Genomic DNA, 17,354 nt, shown 5'->3' on the forward strand with positions numbered 1-17,354 from the left:
GTAAGTGCCTCAATGTAACCCAGATTTCTGCTTTTCTTTTCTTTTTTTAAAGAAAATGAGGGACGATAAATTATTTTTGTGGTAATCAACATTATGCCACAAATGCTGTCGACTGAGCTCAACTTATATTGAGCCTCGAATATTCCTTTAAATTTCTATTTTCAACCTATACAAATATGAAAATCGCAGAAAATTTTTATTGTCAGACTCAGAGGCAAAAATGCACATAAAAGGAAGCGTAAGGAATCGTTTTGCAGTCCTACGTAGTATGAATTCGTTTTAAATTCATTATGAATTCATAACCGTTTTCAATCTGACAGTTAATGAATTGTGTTAAACCTTTATTATGTAAATGTTTCTGGCGGAAGTTGTAGAATCGCGTCAGTTAGAGCTCCACTTCCTAACGTGTCTAAACGCCGAGGTATTGTCTCTAAATATCGAATAATCTGACATATTTTACAGAATAATTTTTCTTCTGTCGATTTTAAAGACGTTTTTGTCAGTAGTGATATGATTTTAAGTTGGTCATCCAGCACACTGTAATTACTGTGTTTAGAGAGAGTTTTGAAGAAGGCGTTGTGTCGCCGGATGAGGAAGAGCTACAAGCTCATGTGATCTTTGCGCCCTCTATTTTGGATCATTAAAATAAATTTCTCCTCCCAGCGAAAATCACTAGTCGTTATTTATACATTTATAATATTTGACATTTATACTTAATGCGTTTAGCTAGACACGGTTATCAGCGTGGTTACAGGTGTCTGACGGCAGCATGATGGATTGTTTTGATTGTTCATTTTCTAATGAACTTCATTCGTAAGATTATCCTATATTAATTTCTAGTTCAAATAATTTATATATATATATATATATATATATATATATATATATATATATATATATATTATTATTATTATTTATTATTCTTTTTTTTTTTTTTTGGCGTCTTGTAAGTATATTACAATTCAAATATATATGACTGCTTGTCAGAAAAGACATTTATGGTGAGTAACTAAATATGTCATGCATGTTGTTGTTTAGAGAAGGCCGTCATGGCTCGTGGGCAACAGAAGATTCAGTCTCAACAGAAGAACGCAAAGAAAGCTGCTGAGAAGAAGAAATCTCAAGGGGCAGATCAAAAGACTGCTGCCAAAGCAGCACTGGTCCACACATGTCCTGTCTGCAGGGTGAGACTATCATGTCTTCTGTCTGTCTAGTTTATGTCTGAATTCAAGAGGTGGAGATATATACACACACACAGTTGAAGTCATTAAAACTAATTTTTTAACCACTCCACAGATTTCATATTAGCAAACTACAATTCCAGTGGGTCAGAAGTTTACATAGACTGTGTTAACTGCCTTTAAGCAGCTTGGGAAATTCCAGAAAATGATGTCAAGCCATTAGGCAATTAACATCTGATAGGCTAATCGGAGGTGTACATGTGGATGTATTTTAAGGCCTACCTTCAAAGTCAGTGCCTCTTTGCTTGACATCATGGGAAAATCAAAAGAAATCAGCCAATACCTCATAAAAAAAATTGTGGACCTCCACAAGTCTAGTTCATAATTGGGAGCAATTTCCAATAAATGTGTGCTGCGTGAAAATGAAAAGGTGTTGCCTTTGACTGAAAGTCCTGTCCCTCTGTCAGCAGCGTGAGGGGAATTGCATCACGGTACAATCAACTCTCTCAACTGAAGCGCTTTAGAGTTTGAAGAGAAACTGTATCCTCGGTTGTGAAATCTTACCTGAAACCTCTATTGCTTGTTATGAAGTGTAAACAATGCTCCACAAAAAAACTGACTTTGGGGGTTGAACCATTTTGACATGACATTTGTGGAGAGAATTTGATTATTTTAATTTGAACTATGAGTAAACTGAACTTTGTGTTCTCAAAATAACTTAAAAAAATAACTCAAACTTTAAAAAAAAAAAAACTTTTGTTTTTACAATAAATTTCATTAATATATATACAGTATATTAGGGCTGTCAATTGATTAACATTTTTAATCAAGTGAATAACATGATATGCTGATTAATTTAATCACATATGTAAATATTTGCTGAGAAAGCCCCAAATAACAATAATTCAATATATAGGGGGCCTGGGTAGCTCAGTGGTAAAATAGTTCGCTAGCTCGCAAGTTCGAATCCTAGGGTGTGCTGAGTGACTCCAGCCAGGTCTCCTAAGCAACCAAATTGGCCCAGTTGCTAGGGAGGGTGGAGTCACATGGGGTAACCTCCTCGTGGTGCACGTGGTGAGTTTAGCGTGGTTGCCGTGGCGCGGGTTGACGGTCTCAGATGTGGAGGCAACTGGGATTCATCTTCCACCACCCGGACTGAGGCAAATCACTACGCGACCACGAGGCACATTGGGAATTGGGCATTCCAAATAATGTTGATCCTCTCCTAACAGCTACTATTAGATGGTAAGCAAACAATCAGTTCTTGTAGTCAGTGTGTTGAATGCAGGAGAAATGGGCAGGAGTAAAGAGGGCCAAATTGTGGTGAATACCTACCGACAGTGGTCCGAGGAGGGACAAACCACAGTCCGGTGTTGGGCACCCAGGGCTCATCGATGTGTGAGGGCAACAAAAGCTATCCTGTCTGGTCCAAACCATCAGAAGGTCTACTGTGTTTAAGTCACAGAAAATTTTAATGATGTTTACGGGAGAAATGTGTCACAATACACAGTGCATTGAACCCTGCTGCGTATGGGGCTCTGTAGCCACAGACAGGTGAGAGTGCCCATGATGGTCCCTGTCCTCCATGGAAAGCACCTGCAATGGGCAAGCGATCATCATAACTGAACCTTGGAGCAGTGGAAGAAGGTTGCCTGGTCCGATGAGTCCCATTTTCTTTTACATCCCGTGGACGGCCGTGTATGTGTATGTCGTCGCTGGGGGTCACTGTGTCTAGTTAAACGTAGTTTAAAAAATTGAGGAAAGTTTGGATCTGTGATCAAAGTCTTATGATCCCTTAATATATATAAAATATATATTAATTCCGATATTAGATATGTCATAAGAATATGTTATGATCTATTAAAATGCAAGGCGTTAAGATAATAATAAGCTTTATATATACAAAATCATAATTTATACAGTACTTTGTTAGGAGGTGGCTGTCCCAAACCCTCACCCTTAAATTTCAACATATCAAAATAATTCTTAATTTTTTCAAAAAAAAATTTAAAAGACCTTTTTAATTTGTTTTAAAGTTAAAGGAAATTGTTTAGATTCTATTGATGGTTTAATTTTTAAATAATTCAACTTTATTTAAAAATGCTGTCCCTCATTATGTCACTACTGAAACACAAAATGTTTTAGTCCATTGGTTGAGCCTGATTTTAGCCACACCCCTGCATTTTAGACTAGGAAGTGTGACTGCATCTCTGCCCATCATGACTGTATGGTGAGTTGTTAGATCCCATAATTTTGAAGTAAATGTGCTCCAAAGTCTGGGAAATCAGTGTGTAACATTATGAACTGTCACTACTGAAACTCTGCAATTAAATAAACTTTTTGGGGGTTTCATTTAAATATTCTGTTTTTATGTAGGTACAGCTGTTTAAAACATATGATTATTTCTTAATAATCATAAGCTAAAATTCGCTAAAATTGTCACTACTGAAACGTATAATAATGTTTCGGCAGTGACATGATGATTTTAAGCAGTGACAAAATGATATCTTCAACGTCTCATTTTAGGAAAATAATTACAAGCTTTGAACAGTTGCACATACATAAACATAACATTTAAGATTAAAACCCCAAAAACCCAAACGTTTGAGTTATGCTCAAAATTAGATTAAATTGTCACTACTGAAACAAAGACATACAGTATGATAAAGTTTTGATAATGATGTGATTATTTCAGTAGTGACAAAGTTATTTTCAACTATTAATTTTAAGGAAACAATCATAAGCTTTGAACGGTTACAGTACATACAGAAAAACTTTATTTTATATTTAAACCCTTTTTTTTTTTTTTTTTAATTGCAGAGAATGTGTTTCGGTAGTGACTTTTTTTTTTATTTTGTTTTTTGGGATTTTTTTTTTTGGGATTTTTTCCCCTTTTTCTCCCAATTTGGACTGAGACAGTCAACCCGCGCACCTTATCACGTGGCTTGTTGAGCGCGTTGCCACGGAGCAACCACGCTCAATTCACAATGCGCCCAACCGAGAACAAACCACATTATAGCGACCACGAGGAGGTTACCCCATGTGACTCTACCCTCCCTAGCAACCGGGCCAATTTGGTTGCTTAGGAGACCTGGCTGGAGTCACTCAGCACGTCCTGGGATTCGAACTAGCGAACTCCAGGGGTGGTAGCCAGCGTATTTTACCACTGAGCTACCCAGGCCCCTCGGTAGTGACATTCTTAAAGTTACACACTGATTTTTCAGACTTTGGAGCATTTACTTCAAAATGATGGGATCTGACTACTCACAATACATTTACATTTGTTCATTTAGCAGACGCTTTTGTCCAAAGCGACTTACAAATCAGAACAATAGAAGTGATTCATCCAACAAAAGGGGCAACAATATATTAATTGCATTCTGGATCAGTTGCAGAGGTTTGACAGGACATGCTGGAAGGCCTGCCAGAAGTACAATGCAATAGTCCAGCCTGGATAGAACAAGAGCTTGGACGAGGAGTTGTGTAGCATGCTTCGATAGGTAGGGCCTGATCTTCCCAATGTTGTACAAGGCAAATCTGCACGATAGGGCAGTCCTTGCGAAGTGGTCTGTGAAGTTCAACTGATCGTCAAACACAACTCCAAGATTTCTGGCTGTCCTGGATGATGTAATTGTTGACGAGTCTAGCTGAATGGTGAAGTTGTGATGAATTTCTGGGCTTGCTGGAAGCATAAGCAGCTCTGTCTTAGCTAGGTTGAGTTGGAGGTGGTGATCTTTCATCCAACATGATGAAATGTCTGCTAGGCAGGCTGAGATCTGGGCTGCTACCGTCAGATCAGCAGGCTGGAATGAGAGGTAGAGTTGTGTCATCAGCATAGCAGTGATAGGAAAAGCCATGTGCATGAATGACAAATCCCAGTGATGACATGTATATGGAGAAGAGGAGCGTTCCAAGTACTGAACCCTGAGGTACCCCGGTAGCTAGTTGGTGAGACTTAGACACCTCTCCCCTCTAAAACACCCTGAAAGACCTACCTGTGAGGTAAGACTTGAACCAGTGGAGCACGGTTCCTGTCATGCCCTTTGTCGTGAGGGATGACAGGAGAATCTGGTGGTTTACTGTGTCGAAAGCAGTAGACAGATACAGCAGGATGAGTATGGATGATTTAGATGCTGCTCTCGCTGGTCTATGAACTTCAGTAACTGACAGCAGGGCATTCTCTGTAGAGTGTCCGCTTTTGAAGCCAGACTGGTTGCCATCTAGCAGGTTCTGTGTAAGAAAAGATGAGACTTGGTGAAACATGACTCATTCAAGTGTTTTAGTGATGAATGGGAGAAGGGATACTGGTCTGCAGTTTTCTAAAAATGCAGGGTTTAGTGTGGGTTTCTTAAGCAGTGGGGTTACCTGAGCCTGCTTAATTGTGGTGGGAAAAGTACCAGTGAGAAGAGATGTATTAATGATGTGAGTGAGTGCAGGTAAGATTGAAGGAGAAATGGCTTGAAGGAGGTGGGTGGGGATAGGTTCAAGAGTGCAGGTAGTAGGATGGCTGAAAAGGAGAAGTTTGGAGACTTCTGCTACTGAAAGGGGAGAGAAAGAAGGAAGAGTGAGTGAGTGTGTGTGATGTTAAAGGTGCAGTAAGATTCAGAAATCCATGTTATTAATGACACCTGTGGCCGTTAAGTGAACTGCAGCCTCGGGACGTGAGCGAGCATCGACCAAAACAAAGAGACTGAACGTGATTCACCGGCATCATGATGGCAGATGAGGTAGCATAATTACAATTACACAGTTGTGATTGTTTTACTATAAACTTTGAGACTGTATATTATATTTGACTCTCCAGTGCTGGAACAGGGCTAAAACAAAGTGTGGATATAGGACTGACTATGCGAGACTGTAGTGGGGCAGTGGTAGCTCAGCGGTTAAGGCTCTGGGTTACTGATCAGAAGGTCGGGGGTTCAAGCCCCAGCACCGCCAAGATGCCACCGTTGGGCCCTTGAGCAAGGCCCTTGACCCTATCTGCTCCAGGGGCGCTGTATCATGGCTGACCCTGCACTCTGACCCCAGCCTAGCTGGGATATGTGAAAAAGAAGAATTTCACTGTATATGTGCAAATGTATAATGTGTGATGAATAAAGAAAATTAATTTAAAAAAATTAATTAATTAATTAGTTTGAAGTAATCACTTTTCCTTGCATGATACATTGACTGCATTTATACGATAGCCTATGTCGGCGTTAGCTAGCTAGCCAGCTTTATCAATAGCTGTTAGCTAAATTTGGTGGATGATGACAGTAGCTGTTTATAAAATAGACTGTACATTATAAATATGTTGACACAATTCAGTATTGATGTGATTCCATCATAACTGTCATTTTGATATATCGATGCGCTATTGTTTTATAATAATAGATTGTATAAATTTTCTGTATAACCAAGTTACGTTACACTAATGAATGGGTCTTTTTGCATTATCTTGAACATTGTCTAGCATTCATTTCAGGTATTATTGTAGTTTACCTGGCTGAAAAATTACAGATTAACATTATATCAGTTACTGTGAATCAGCAAACCTGACTTAGTATAAAGAGAAGATCGTTGAAATTATTTGAAAGTTACGAAGCAAGGTAGCTTGCAATTCGTCAGCATTAGCAGGCAAGATCAAGTTAGCTAAAATTACACAGATCAATCCTTACGGCACTATCTTTCACATGCTTTGCAGTTATGTATCTTACCTGTCCAATAAGAAGAACGCCAATTCGGGGTCGGTTCTGATCCCCAAAACCAAATAGAGATCCCTCCAGGAATCAAATGTCCTGCCGATGTTCACTCTTAATTTTCGCTCTACCACGATCATGTTCCCGCTTAACCAGACGGGATTCAGTAAATGTTTTTTTGGTTTCTTTAGGAATCGGTGTTGTGTTTGGAGCCGGCCGTTTGCTGAATTCCATCTCTAAGATAACGTTACCTAATGTTGCAGACTGTCTGTTGACATTGTTAAATAGCAGAAGCACTGAGGCAAGGCTCTCGGGAGCGCGCAAAACGTCACATCCTTTGGATTTTCCCGGCAAAAGCGACCTGCTCCCTTCTCATGAAAATCAGTCTACAGGCTTTAATAGGCAACCTAGGAAGTCCGGGAAGGGCTCATTTTGTTAAGTTGTGTTACAAGCCGTTCACACATTGGCAAAAAAAAGGCAAATATTACATGAAAAATTTTACATATCGCACCTTTAATGTGTGTTAGTGGGTTTGTGGTGTGGAGAATTGACCGCTGGTGGTTGTTATTTTATCTATAAAAAATGTGGCAAAGTCATCAGCTGTTCAAGATGATGCGGGAGATGGTCAAAGAAGAGAGGAAAAAGTTTTGAAAAGTGTGAGAGTATCAAAAGAATTGTTAATTTTTATGTGATGGTATGATGTTTTTGCAGTGGAGATGTTAGCAGAGAAGGAAGTGAGTGACCGATACATACTTGGGTCAGCAGTATCTTTCGATTTGCGCCATTTCCTCTCCACTGCTTTTAGTTGAGTTTAGAGCAGGGATGGGCAACTATTTTGGTAAACGGGGCCACATCGGGCTTTAAATGGTGCATACGGGGCCACATTGTATTCCTTTTGAGATGCAATGTTCCGCATTGATTTGGTTTTTGTATCTTTTAAGCCCAGAAATAGTTGTGTACTCAATTTTCTGAAGTGTATATGTGACTAATTGGACTATTCTGCAATTGCCTAAAGTATTGTATTGCTCTACAAAGGTAGATATTTTTTCTATCAGGCATAAAAAAACTGAATAAAGGCTGAGCTTATTATAAATTATTTATTTATTTTACTATCTCTACTTCCCCTTTAATTTATTATTCAATTTAACACTATACATCAGGGGTCTGTTTTAATAAAAATAAAATCGAAAAATATAGAACTTTTAATGTTTGTCGCAGAGCGGGCGAGTTTACCTATTTTATTCACAAAGCATTACCTGTTTACATGCTAAAAGGGTCATGATGCGGGTCTCATCAGTGGTTTGACTTTCCATTCAGCACACAACTGATTAAAACAGGCTGCATGACTATAATAAATGATTACTGCAAGAGTTAGATTAATATTCAGGTGCGAGGGGACTTCAACATTTTTGAATTGCACAAATAAAAAATACATATACATATTTCATCTCTCGCTTGCTTTTGCTCGTGTCAATGATTACCCCTCCGCGTGTCAATGATGCCGAGATCTACCTTTATATTTAATTTCATCACTGAGAAGGTTTACCTGCAAACTTGGTAGCACCAAACATCACAAGCAGCCTCAAGAATGGACACAGAGTGGCTGTATAACACTTTTCCTTGAGCAGAATATTGCACTAGAGCTTGCTAAGTTTGTTCAAAGGGGAAAGCGAGAGCTAGAAAGAGCGCACATGGTTGCCAGATTGCACAAAATAAGTATAACATTAGGTGGAATATGTCCAATTTGCGCAAGTATAAATCTCAAATTGGGAGTGTTGCCTCTCTTATCTGGCAACCCCGAGCATGTTGAATGCTTGTGGAGGTGCGTCAGGTTCTAATGCAAGATAACTGAAGGGAAAAAAAAAACGCTTTTAGGATAAATGAGCCGCGGGCCATGTCTCCTGTAACTGGAGCGTGAGTGAGGAGTGTTAGTGATAGTAGGAATTTGGAAGCACAAAGTGGTATGGGATAGAGAAGAACGATGTCAAAACACAGTAAACAAGAAAAGAAGATGATAAGAGCGATACTTAAATGCCTTGTCGGTGTCCATGCTCTAGACTCGCACAGGTAGATTCGCTGGTCTTCACATGAGTGCTGCCGCGGTGCGTGTATCAAATAAACTCAGCTCAGTCCCTTTTTCAGGACACTGTATTTTAAAGATAATTTTGTAAAAATCCAAATATCTTTACAGATCTTTATTGTAAAGTGTTTAAACAATGTTTTCCATGCTTGTTCAATGAACCATAAACAATTAATGAACATGCACTTGTGGAACTGTTGTTAAGACACTAACAGCTTACAGACAGTAGGCAATTAAAGTCACAGTTATAAAAACTTAAGACACTAAAGAGACCTTTCTACTGACTCAAAAAACACCAAAAGAAAGATGCCCAGGGTCCCTGCTCATCTGCGTGAACATGCCTGAGGCATGCTGCATGGAGGCATGAGGACTGCAGATGTGGCCAGGGCAATAAATTACAATATCCGTACTGTGAAATGCCTAAGACAGTGCTACAGGGAGACAGGAAGGACAGCTGATCATCCTCGCAGTGGCAGACCACGTGTAACAACACCTTTACAGGATCGGTACATCTGAATATCACACCTGCGGGACAGGTACAGGATGGCAACAACAACTGCCTGAGTTACACCAGGAATGCACAATTCCTCCATCAGTGTTCAGACTGTCCGCAATAGGCTGAGGGGGGCTGGACTGAGGGCTTGTAGGTCTGTTGTAAGGCAGGTCCTTACCAGACATCCCCGGCAACAACATCGCCTATGGGCACAAACCCACCTTCGCTGGACCAGACAGGAGTGGCAAAAAGTGCTCTTCACTGACGAGTCACGATTTTGTCTCACCAGGGGTGATGATCGGACTCGCGTTTATCGTGGATGGAATGAGCGTTACACCGAGGCCTGTACTCTGGAGCGGGATCGATTTGGAGGTGGAGGGTCCATCATGGTCTGGGGCGGTGTGTCACAGTATCATCGGACTGAGCTTGTTGTCATTGCAGGCAATCTCAATCCCACTGAGCACGTCTGGGACCTGTTGGGTCGGAGGGTGAGGGCTAGGGCCATTCCCCCCAGAAATGTCCGGGAACTTGCAAGTGCCTTGGTGGAAGAGTGGGGTAACATCTCACAGCAAGAACTGGCAAATCTGGTGCAGTCCATGAGGAGGAGATGCACTACAGTACTTAATGCAGCTGGTGGCCACACCAGATATTGACTGTTACTTTTGATTTTGACCCCCCTTTTTTCAGGGACACATTATTCCATTTCTGTTAGTCACATGTCTGTGAAACTTGTTCAGTTTTTGTCTTAGTTGTTGAATCTTTTTATGTTCATACAAATATTTACACATGTTAAGTTTGCTGAAAATAAAAGCAGTTGAAAGTGAGAGGACGTTTCTTTTTTTGCTGAGTTTATATACACCGCTGTAACATCGATGCTTGAAATCAGCAGGACACGCCTTACCACTTAGCAAAACAAAGCTATTATACGAGGAAAAATAAAAAAAGAAAGGAAAATTGAGTTATCAACTAAAAGTTTATGATAATGATTGATTGATTATATATTTAGTTTCATGAATCATTAACTCTCCAATAAGTATCATGAAGTGTATGTATTTTACAGAGAAAAATAGCATTTAGATTTTTAGTAAACGTATACATTTTTGGCTTTTTAAATTTTATTTTGGAAATTTGTTAATGTCTTTATTTGGCTATAAAAATATTTTAGAAAAATTCATAAAAATAATGTTTAGAGGGTGAATTGAAACAAATTCTTGATAGATAAATATAATCCTTTTTATTTTGGTGTATTTGTTTCGGTAGTGACATATTTTGGGAAAAGAACAACATTACAAAAAATTCTGAAAATATCAATTGAAAATTGACTGTTCTTTTGCTAGATATTTGTACCTATGTGGACATATATACATATGTGTTTGTGTGTATATACAGGTGCTGGTCATATAATTAGAATATCATCAAAAAGTTGATTTCACTAATTCCATTCAAAAAGTGAAACTTGTATATTATATTCATTCATTACACACAGACTGATATATTTCAAATGTTTATTTCTTTTAATTTTGATGATTATAACTGACAACTAAGGAAAATCCCAAATTCAGTATCTCAGAAAATTAAAATATTACTTAAGACCAATACAAAGAAAGGATTTTTAGAAATCTTGGCCAACTGAAAAGTATGAACATGAAAAGTATGAGCATGTACAGCACTCAATAGTTAGTTGGGGCTCCTTTTGCCTGAGTTACTGCAGCAATGCGGCGTGGCATGGAGTCGATCAGTCTGTGGCACTGCTCAGGTGTTATGAGAGCCCAGGTTGCTCTGATAGTGGCCTTCAGCTCTTCTGCATTGTTGGGTCTGGCATATCGCATCTTCCTCTTCACAATACCCCATAGATTTTCTATGGAGTTAAGGTCAGGCGAGTTTGCTGGCCAATTAAGAACAGGGATACCATGGTCCTTAAATCAGATACTGGTTGCTTTGGCAGTGTGTGCAGGTGCCAATCCTGTTGGAAAATGAAATCTGCATCTCCATAAAGTTGGTCAGCAGCAGGAAGCATGAAGTGCTCTAAAACTTCCTGGTATATGGCTGCGTTGACCTTGGACCTCAGAAAACACAGTGGACCAACACCAGCAGATGACATGGCACCCCAAACCATCACTGACTGTGGAAACTTTACACTGAACCTCAAGCAATGTGGATTGTGTGCCTCTCCTCTCTTCCTCCAGACTCTGGGACCCTGATTTCCAAAGGAAATGCAAAATTTACTTTCATCAGAGAACATAACTTTGGACCACTCAGCAGCAGTCCAGTCCTTTTTGTCTTTAGCCCAGGCGAGACGCTTCAGACGCTGTCTGTTGTTCAAGAGTGGCTTGACACAAGCAATGCGACAGCTGAAACCCATGTCTTGCATACGTCTGTGCGTAGTGGTTCTCCCCCACATTTTTGAATGGGTTTTGTTTCACAATCCTCTCCAGGGTGCGGTTATCCCTATTGCTTGTACACTTTTTTCTACCACATCTTTTCCTTCCCTTAGCCTCTCTATTAATGTGCTTGGACACAGAGCTCTGTGAACAGCCAGCCTCTTTTGCAGTGACCTTTTGTGTCTTGCCCTCCTTGTGCAACGTGTCAATGGTCGTCTTTTGGACAACTGTCAAGTCAGCAGTCTTCCCCATGATTGTGTAGCGTACAGAACTAGACTGAGAGACCATTTAAAGGCCTTTGCAGGTGTTTTGAGTTAATTAGCTGATTAGAGTGTGGCACCAGGTGTCTTCAATATTGAAACTTTTCACAATATTCTAATTTTCTGAGATACTGAATTTGGGATTTTCCTTAGTTGTCAGTTATAATCATCAAAATTAAAAGAAATAAACATTTGAAATATATCAGTCTGTGTGTAATGAATGAATATAATATACAAGTTTCAATTTCTGAATGGAATTAGTGAAATAAATCAACTTTTTGATGATATTCTAATTATATGACCAGCACCTGTATGTATGTATATATATATACAGGTGCATCTCAATAAATTAGAATGTCGTGGAAAAGTTCATTTATTTCAGTAATTCAACTCAAATTGTGAAACTCGTGTATTAAATAAATTCAATGCACACAGACTGAAGTAGTTTAAGTCTTTGGTTCTTTTAATTGTGATGATTTTGGCTCACATTTAACAAAAACCCACCAATTCACTATCTCAAAAAATTAGAATACATCATAAGACCAATAAAAAAACATTTTTAGTGAATTGTTGGCCTTCTGGAAAGTATGTTCATTTACTGTATATGTACTCAATACTTGGTAGGGGCTCCTTTTGCTTTAATTACTGCCTCAATTCGGCGTGGCATGGAGGTGATCAGTTTGTGGCACTGCTGAGGTGGTATGGAAGCCCAGGTTTCTTTGACAGTGGCCTTCAGCTCATCTGCATTTTTTGGTCTCTTGTTTCTCATTTTCCTCTTGACAATACCCCATAGATTCTCTATGGGGTTCAGGTCTGGTGAGTTTGCTGGCCAGTCAAGCACACCAACACCATGGTCATTTAACCAACTTTTGGTGCTTTTGGCAGTGTGGGCAGGTGCCAAATCCTGCTGGAAAATGAAATCAGCATCTTTAAAAAGCTGGTCAGCAGAAGGAAGCATGAAGTGCTCCAAAATGTCTTGGTAAACGGGTGCAGTGACTTTGGTTTTCAAAAAACACAATGGACCAACACCAGCAGATGACATTGCACCCCAAATCATCACAGACTGTGGAAACTTAACACTGGACTTCAAGCAACTTGGGCTATGAGCTTCTCCACCCTTCCTCCAGACTCTAGGACCTTGGTTTCGAAATGAAATACAAAACTTGCTCTCATCTGAAAAGAGGACTTTGGACCACTGGGCAACAGTCCAGTTCTTCTTCTCCTTAGCCCAGGTAAGACGCCTCTGACGTTGTCTGTGGTTCAGGACAAATTCCTTGACATGTCTGTGTGTGGTGGCTCTTGATGCCTTGACCCCAGCCTCAGTCCATTCCTTGTGAAGTTCACCCAAATTCTTGAATCGATTTTGCTTGACAATCCTCATAAGGCTGCGGTTCTCTCGGTTGGTTGTGCATCTTTTCTTCCACACTTTTTCCTTCCACTCAACTTTCTGTTAACATGCTTGGATACAGCACTCTGTGAACAGCCAGCTTCTTTGGCAGTGAATGTTTGTGGCTTACCCTCCTTGTGAAGGGTGTCAATGATTGTCTTCTGGACAACTGTCAGATCAGCAGTCTTCCCCATGATTGTGTAGCCTAGTGAACCAAACTGAGAGACCATTTTGAAGGCTCAGGAAACCTTTGCAGGTGTTTTGGGTTGATTAGCTGATTGGCATGTCACCATATTCTAATTTTTTGAGATAGTGAATTGGTGGGTTTTTGTTAAATGTGAGCCAAAATCATCACAATTAAAAGAACCAAAGACTTAAACTACTTCAGTCTGTGTGCATTGAATTTATTTAATACACGAGTTTCACAATTTGAGTTGAATTACTGAAATAAATGAACTTTTCCACGACATTCTAATTTATTGAGATGCACCTGTGTATATATATATGGACCATTCTACCGAATTGGTGCAAACTCAAAGGCGGAAAAATAAAAATAATTTTTTTTTTCCCAAACTTTGTCCATATATATACAGGTGCATCTCAATAAATTAGAATGTCATGGAAAAGTTCATTTATTTCAGTAATTCAACTCAAATTGTGAAACTCGTTATTAAATAAATTCAATGCACACAGACTGAAGTAGTTTAAGTCTTTGGTTCTTTTAATTGTGATGATTTTGGCTCACATTTAACAAAAACCCACCAATTCACTATCTCAAAAAATTAGAATATGGTGACATGCCAATCAGCTAATCAACTCAAAACACCTGCAAAGGTTTCCTGAGCCTTCAAAATGGTCTCTCAGTTTGGTTCACTAGGCTACACAATCATGGGGAAGACTGCTGATCTGACAGTTGTCCAGAAGACAATCATTGACACCCTTCACAAGGAGGGTAAGCCACAAACATTCATTGCCAAAGAAGCTGGCTGTTCACAGAGTGCTGTATCCAAGCATGTTAACAGAAAGTTGAGTGGAAGGAAAAAGTGTGGAAGAAAAAGATGCACAACCAACCGAGAGAACCGCAGCCTTATGAGGATTGTCAAGCAAATTCGATTCAAGAATTTGGGTGAACTTCACAAGGAATGGACTGAGGCTGGGGTCAAGGCATCAAGAGCCACCACATACAGACGTGTCAAGGAATTTGGCTACAGTTGTCGTATTCCTCTTGTTAAGCCACTCCTGAACCACAGACAACGTCAGAGGTGTCTTACCTGGGCTAAGGAGAAGAAGAACTGGACTGTTGCCCAGTGGTCCAAAGTCCTCTTTTCAGATGAGAGCAAGTTTTGTATTTCATTTGGAAACCAAGGTCCTAGAGTCTGGAGGAAGGGTGGAGAAGCTCATAGCCCAAGTTGCTTGAAGTTCAGTGTTAAGTTTCCACAGTCTGTGATGATTTGGGGTGCAATGTCATCTGCTGGTGTTGGTCCATTGTGTTTTTTGAAAACCAAAGTCACTGCACCCGTTTAACAATAAATTTTGGAGCACTTCATGCTTCCTTCTGCTGACCAGCTTTTTAAAGATGCTGATTTCATTTTCCAGCAGGATTTGGCACCTGCCCACACTGCCAAAAGCACCAAAAGTTGGTTAAATGACCATGGTGTTGATGTGCTTGACTGGCCAGCAAACTCACCAGACCTGAACCCATAGAGAATCTATGGGGTATTGTCAAGAGGAAAATGAGAAACAAGAGACCAAAAAATGCAGATGAGCTGAAGGCCAATGTCAAAGAAACCTGGGCTTCCATACCACCTCAGCAGTGCCACAAACTGATCACCTCCATGCCACGCCGAATTGAGGCAGTAATTAAAGCAAAAGGAGCCCCTACCAAGTATTGAGTACATATACAGTAAATGAACATACTTTCCAGAAGGCCAACAATTCACTAAAAATGTTTTTTTTATTGGTCTTATGATGTATTCTAATTTTTTGAGATAGTGAATTGGTGGGTTTTTGTTAAATGTGAGCCAAAATCATCACAATTAAAAGAACCAAAGACTTAAACTACTTCAGTCTGTGTGCACTGAGTTTATTTAATACACGAGTTTCACAATTTGAGTTGAATTACTGAAATAAATGAACTTTTCCACGACATTCTAATTTATTGAGATGCACCTGTATATATATACACACACATATTCATCTCTCGCTTGCTTTTGCTCGTGTCAGTGATTACCCCTCCGCATGTCAATGATGTCGAGATCTACTTTTATATTTAATTTCATCACTGAGAAGGTTTACCTGCAAACTTGGTAGCACCAAACATCACAAGCAGCCTCAAGAATGGACACATAGTGGCTGTATAACACTTTTCCTTGAGCAGAATATTGCACTAGAGCTGCTAAGTTTGTCTATGTCTAGTCAATATGGATTACAAGCAACTGATATTTAACAATAACTTGCACCATGTACTTAAGTAATCATTTTTGTGAGGGAAGTTACTGGTTTTGGAAAACAATTAATGGGTTCATCACTTTCAGTAATGTTTTTTTTTTTCTACAAACAAAAGCACTAATGCAGCTACTTGACATTATTAAAGATTATCTACTTCATTTGGTTTGGAAAAATGTTGCATCTTTATTTTGTAAAGCATTCATTAATTGATAATTTATTTTTCGAATTCACCTACAGACACAGATGCCAGACCCCAAGACATTTAAACAGCATTTTGAAAGCAAACACCCAAAGTCTTCAATGCCTCCTGAGCTGGCGGATGTGCAAGTATAAAGGACACAAGAAATGAACATGGACCTAAAACAGGGGTGAGTCAGTGTCCATAAAAGATGTATTGTACATCAGAATCAAGCCCACAACTTATTGAATACAATACAACAAAGTGTATCTGTCAGTGTGTCTGTCTAGTCATTTCATTATAATGGTCCACATTTCAGACCCCGGTTTAAACGACATCATTAGACCTGGCCAACTGACTCGACTCTCTGTATTGCAGAAACATAGACCATGGACCAGGTGTGGACAGGATGACAAGAGAGCTTAGGATGAACTCAAGCACACCAGCACTCATTTTTTTCTTTTTTTTTATATATATATTTTTATATGTGCATATTGCCTCCATCTTTTCCAAGTGTGCAATGTGTCTCTCATTGCCATGTGCTGTAACTCTCCATATTTATTCACCACTAATGGCACAACATCTTTCCCCCTTGTCCATGGTGTTTTTGTGCCTGTAAATTTAATTTTCAGATTATTATTTGGTGCTGTCCACCATATTTTCTAAAAGATATCAGAAATGCCTGTAAATTCCCTGATCTTTTAATTGTGAAACAATTGAGAGATGCACCTCTGTGTGTATTATTAATAATAGTGACCAGGATTGGGATTGAATTGCATTGATTGACATGCTTGAAATGAACACAAATGCGGTTAGAAATGTACCTGCTGAAGTAGACAGAATTATATGATGAGTCAGTGCCCATGCTATTGTTACTTTGTTTTCTAAAGTTTTCAATAAATGTATATGCATATAATTAATGTCTGCCATGATTACTCGCAAGAACATCTACAGGAATGTTACATTTGGATACCAATTTTTTTTTTCTGCTAGAAAGTTTATGTTCGGTGATTCTAGATAGCATTAATTTATATAAACAGCATGATAATTGTGAAATCATGAACTGAAATATGTCTGCATATCTGTTACAATCACTAAATTCACTATGTGAAAAAGCCTTTTAGCACTGAATTTATTTCAGTCAAGCTTTGAGGAAATTTAGTCAACAGATGCTTAATTTTCATAAGCTTACTGAAACTGCAATTTTCTCAATAAATGCATTTTGTCTATGTGTGCAGGCCTGTCATAGTCTGAATTTATGGGCCATG

At 39.2% G+C, this 17,354-nt stretch overlaps 1 protein-coding gene across 3 annotated transcripts; it reads left to right on the forward strand.

The window, feature by feature from the left end:
* Positions 1 to 366: 366 nt before the first annotated feature.
* Positions 367 to 17,002, forward strand: LOC127424810 (zinc finger protein 706-like). Of its 3 annotated transcripts, none has more exons than XM_051670250.1 (4): positions 367 to 421; positions 1,039 to 1,184; positions 16,146 to 16,276; positions 16,406 to 17,002. In XM_051670250.1, exons 2-3 carry the CDS (start codon positions 1,050 to 1,052, stop codon positions 16,239 to 16,241), a joined length of 231 nt encoding a protein of 76 aa, XP_051526210.1. In that variant the 5' UTR covers positions 367 to 421; positions 1,039 to 1,049; the 3' UTR covers positions 16,242 to 16,276; positions 16,406 to 17,002. The 3 variants fall into 3 exon arrangements, with proteins under 3 accessions (XP_051526210.1, XP_051526208.1, XP_051526209.1); XM_051670248.1 differs by lacking the exon at positions 367 to 421 and adding an exon at positions 447 to 813; XM_051670249.1 differs by lacking the exon at positions 367 to 421 and adding an exon at positions 448 to 813 and having other exon boundaries at positions 16,465 to 17,002.
* Positions 17,003 to 17,354: the final 352 nt, after the last annotated feature.

The sequence above is a fragment of the Myxocyprinus asiaticus genome, chromosome 34 (assembly GCF_019703515.2).
Source record: "Myxocyprinus asiaticus isolate MX2 ecotype Aquarium Trade chromosome 34, UBuf_Myxa_2, whole genome shotgun sequence".
NCBI lineage: Eukaryota > Metazoa > Chordata > Actinopteri > Cypriniformes > Catostomidae > Myxocyprinus > Myxocyprinus asiaticus.